This window comes from Habropoda laboriosa, unplaced genomic scaffold (genome assembly GCF_001263275.1).
Source record: "Habropoda laboriosa isolate 0110345459 unplaced genomic scaffold, ASM126327v1 scaffold423, whole genome shotgun sequence".
NCBI classification, from domain to species: Eukaryota; Metazoa; Arthropoda; class Insecta; order Hymenoptera; family Apidae; genus Habropoda; species Habropoda laboriosa.
The window spans coordinates 780759-785837 of record NW_017100606.1 but is presented as its reverse complement, the minus strand read 5'-3'; the positions used below and the strand labels follow the sequence as shown (position 1 = coordinate 785837).

General features: G+C 39.0%; 1 protein-coding gene across 1 annotated transcript; it reads left to right on the top strand.

The window, feature by feature from the left end:
- Positions 1-549: 549 nt before the first annotated feature.
- On the top strand, positions 550-4791 carry LOC108576689 (TWiK family of potassium channels protein 9-like; the record flags this gene model as incomplete). The annotated part of the gene is made up of 4 exons (XM_017939733.1): positions 550-755; positions 1571-1856; positions 4262-4538; positions 4572-4791. Coding segments are annotated over 4 exons (989 nt in total), but the record flags the coding sequence as incomplete, so codon positions are not given.
- Between the last annotated feature and the right edge of the window lie 288 nt (positions 4792-5079).

Genomic DNA, 5079 nt, shown 5'->3' with positions numbered 1-5079 from the left:
GATCTCCGCAACGTCAATTTCAAATCTATAAAAAATTAGCAGCGGATTCAATTTTACCGTAAATTAGCGGGTGATTCGAAACTTTTCACCGGTATTGTACATATTCCATTCAAAAACTTCAAGGTTACTTTAATATTTCGTAAACAAATAGATTATTTAAAAATACCGTTTGAGCATCATATACTTCCTCCGATACCGTGCAATTTCTAAATAAAACACTTTTTTGTAGAACACACTTTAGAAATTCTTCGGGGCGGACAAATTATGCGACTCATCCTTACAATTAGATATATTCACATATTTTACCCCGTTGAGTAGGTATTTAAGAAGCAAATCGAAGCACTAACACAGAAGTAAATGCATTCTTTCCTGGAAAGTGAACAGTAAAGAAGTTAACTTTGTAAAATTTTCAGTGAATAACGATTCCGTCAGAAGTACAGGTCACTTTTAGCGAATATTTCCTAAGAAAAAGGAATTAACTCGTTTAATTCTTTCAGAGCAAAAAGAAAAGGTGAACTTGTTCGTTTAAGTTGTTGATGATCGTTTCAGGTTGTGGCAGTATAACGCCAAAATCTACATGGGGCAAAATCGCGACTACTGGTTACGCCAGTCTCGGTATCCCTTTGTTCCTGGTTTACTTGTCGAATGCTGGAGGCCTTTTATCCAGGTGCGCCAGAGGTGTTTTCACGCGTGCTCTTTGTTGCTGCCTTTGTTCAAATTGTGGCTATTGTTGCTACGATGAAAGACGAATGGAGGTGAGTATTACACCGTTTTATTATTACAGAATTTTAAACATTAACAAATATAATCTAAGATTCGATTTAACCCTTTAACGATTACATTCTTCTCAACTTGATGCATCGGTAACGATCAATTTTCTTTCAATTATTTTCTAGGCATATAGAAATAAGTTTCTCATCACTTATAATGCTCTAACTTACATGTTTTGCAATATGGAAATTGAATAAAAATTTCAAAAAATTATACGAAGACACGGGCACAAGCGTTCAGGGGTTAAATACTATTTTACCATACTATGGTAACTTGAAAAAATGTTGCTTCTAACAATGTTCTTTCTGATACAATATTTACAAAAATAAATAATAATATTTTTAAAACGTGATACTAGTTTATAACAAATGTAGATTTTTTATGTAGATTCTTTTAATATGACGTAATTGTTTATTATCAAAGTCGTGAAATGTTCCAAGCACCCGAGTAATATTACAACATACTAATATGTGCTTTCACCAAAAGTCTACTCGTAGAAATGCACACTGCAGTGTAATACATCTAACGAACAAATTCTCTAATGCAATAATAAATCAACTTCCTTATACTCGATATTCTAATATATGTTACATGTGACATTTATTTTTTCTACTCTTTCACTCGAGAAATCGAACGACTGAGAAAACAGATATCGGTAGCGGGATGAAATCAATCATATTGCACGTGAATCTTGTCGAAGTAAATTTTTAAAAGCGTTTCCCCGAGTAACACAGAAGAACCGGAGCTCTTTCTTCGTATATCGATCTGAAAAATTGCTTTTAAATTGGCACGAATGCAGGAGAAAGAAAGACGAATGAGGAAAAAAAGGCAGCAGGAGGAACTGGCGCAGCAGCAGCAGCAATTGCAGTTACAGGAGCCCTTTTACGTTCGCGCGAATGCGTCGACGTTTACGAGCACAGTGGAAATTAAGGCTAGCCCGAAGGACGAAGTGTCGAGTCTTGGCTCCGGTGACAGACCCAATGTTACTATACTCGCACCAATCAGCATTTGTCTAGGTACAATGCTGTGTTATATTGTGGCAGGTGCTTTTACTCTGCACAAGTTAGACGGCTGGTCCTTTGGGGGTACGTGTAAAAGAGATTTCAGCCAAAAGATTTACGCTGTAATCGTACATTCAAATCCATATCATACAGCCAGTCGCAAAATTCACATACACTTTCTAAACTGGTCACTTTTTTCACCTAAATATTTAAACATGACCAATTTCTCTTGGAAACGAAGTTGAAAATAGAGCTTTCCTGCGATTCCGTTTCCTTTTTGTTTGAAAAATTTGAGGCGGCGTTTACTTTTAGAAATACGTTAGAACGTGATATTTATCTATGAGCATTCGTAATGTGAGATAATCTGAAACAAAAGTTCAAATGTCATCTTTACGAACAAAGCATAAATCTCAAAGAAAGTTCCAAAAACGACACCTGTTTAAAATACACATTTCTTAAAGGGAAATGTAATTTCTTTTTAACCAAACAAAAAGTAAACAACAACTTGGAAATTTTGAGGAATTAAAGAAATAATGTTAAACACTCTATGGTATATAACAGGGGTGGACATAGATTTTTCAGTTTCTCATTGTTTGTTTTGTTATCAAAGATAAATAAATGGCTCTTTCAAGTATTCCTTCCTGAAATGTGGCTTTCAAAGGTAGTGTAGCTGGCCACCTCTGGTATATAACACACATTCTCAGTCCATTTTGATAGTATAGACGTTCAAATTTATTGCTCAGCGTGTATGTGTAGACTTTTGTAACTAACTGTATGCGAATAATATATGAGAATATTACAAATTGCTAGATTTTTATCATTTTTTCATAAATCTCATTACGTGTATTATTTTTATAAATTTGCATATCTCATTTACCATTACAAAATATAATACACTGTTGCTATAACAAAACTATATCAGAATTATGTAAGTTACTTTATAAAGTACATTGATTTAAGCATATTAATATAACTTTATACACACTCAGTCAAAAAAGTCTCAGTACATACACCTTGTTAGGATTTATTTTGTGTTATACAATTTTCACAGAGAAAGTAGTAAATAAATGATATTTACGTTATTTCGTTTAAAAACACAACATTTACTATCAGTACAAAGAAAAATAATTTACATTCATTTGTTAATAATTAAACAAAGAAAATACAAATATAAATAGATTTTTTGCTATTATAGGAAAAATATTTTCAGTGACGTCTTTCCTACTCGCTTCTAAACAAGAAGCTTGTATTTGTCTTTGAAGCCTTATTTCTAAACATTTTGCTAAATTCTTAGATACTACACGGAAATTTCTTTCACCCCGTTTCTCTTACATTACCTTCTTTCCTTAGTTCAATTGTTAATAAATGAATGTAAATAACGTGAATATTATTTATTTGCTACCTTCTCTCTACAAATTATGCAACACTAAATAAATCCTGAGTGCATATAAAGGTAGCATTACGTTAACATTGTACAATTTTTTACTGATTCAATATTATAATTTATAAATTTTCAATCTTTCACGATCGATAACGATAAATTAAAATCGCGTACCTAAGTAAGCACCGTGCAGAGCTGGTAAGTTGGACGACACAGGGTCAGTGTCGTGGTAGTTTAACGTCCGATACCTAGCTTTCGCCGTAAAATCAGACGGCCCCCAATGGCCGTCGCCATATCAGCACGGCTGCCCAACTAGACCCTCGAAGGGTACAGGTTGAACACCTACCCGTCTAAGGGCCACTTGTGAGGAGGAACGGGTGACACGGAGCGACTGTCCAACACTCTACCAATTCTCCAGATTGGTCCCGGAGTTGTTCGCAACTCACACGTCGGAGCCTGGAAAAAGGGCCCCTAGCCAGCATGCGGCCTAACCACTGCCACCTCGAATCCTACACCAAACCCGGCCAGCCCCCGGTGCTGTGGCCGCAGGTGCCCGCGCCACACTGGCGCAAGCCCTTGCGGGCCCAGCCCGGCCCAGGGCGGAATGCCCGCCACAGCCCCCGACGTGGCTTGGAAAGGCCGGCCGGCCCGAGGTACCGTCTACATCATCGGTGGGATGTTCGTGGGTGGACACCAGCACCACTTCCAGTAGAGAGACCTCACTCCTCTCGGTAATGGTAAACCAGCTCGGGATTTTCCCGGGGGATCGCCAAGCCCCGAACACCCTTAGACGCCCCCCTGCGGAAGACACAGGGTCAAGGGGAGTAAGCCTCTTGCTCCACCTTTGATTCTCAAAGAAATCCTCACCGTCACGCGATAGATTAGTCGATCTGACCGTTTCGGCCAATAATAAAAGACTGCATGAGCGTGTCCGCTACAATCAACGAGACCCTCGTTCCTCCCGTCTACCACCTTACCAGCTCTGCACAGTACACACAATCTTTTATTCATATTATTGCAACTTAACATAATGGGATCACATATATACTATAAAATCAATAGCTCTGTATCGTACAACTAAACTCACCGTTTTCGTGTTTAACCGTAGATGCGAGCTACTTCTGCTTCATGAGCCTGTGCACGATCGGGTTCGGCGAAATGGTTCCCGGTTCCTACCCCCCGCAAAGCCTTTATGAGTCGAGGAACATAACCATTTGGTTCTGCTCCTTCTACATAATATCCGGTATGGGGCTCACGGCAATGTGCTTCAACATTCTCCATGACGAGTTCGTCCATAGACTTAGTCATCGTCCGGAAAAGTCAGAGCCAGTGAAAAGCAGCCCGAGCGTGGACGAACTGTCGACTGATCCTTTTGCATTGACCTCGTGACAATTTCCCTCTGGCAACTTGGGCCACAGAAATGGCACCGACGAGAACGATATATGTGGAACAGAACCGCCGACCAGCATGTTCGCCCATGAGAACGAAATCAATATACTAAAGGACTCTTTCAATCAGGTAGACGTCACTCGAGACTGCAAACCGATCTTGAAACTCGAGGAACACGTACCACCGATTCCTGGTGTCTATATGTTGCCGAAAGTCGAGGAGGAAACTGAAGAAAACACTGAAATGTAAAACTGTCTCTTGTCGTTGTTGAACAAGTATTACATGTTTGACGAAGGTAACGAAGTGAAAGGTAGCCTGTTAGTTGGGTACGTTCAAAGACTCTTCCGGGTCGACAGGTACACATAATGCGTCGTGTGTATTACAAATAGTTTTATCACAGTGACATTAGTATGCGCGTCAACGAATGCCGGACAAACTGAAAGGAAACACTTTCGTTCAGTTTTATTGATACATTAATTTCGAGATTGATCTCGTTCAAGGTAGCGTTCAGCTTTTATCTTTCACCGGGTGTTTTTA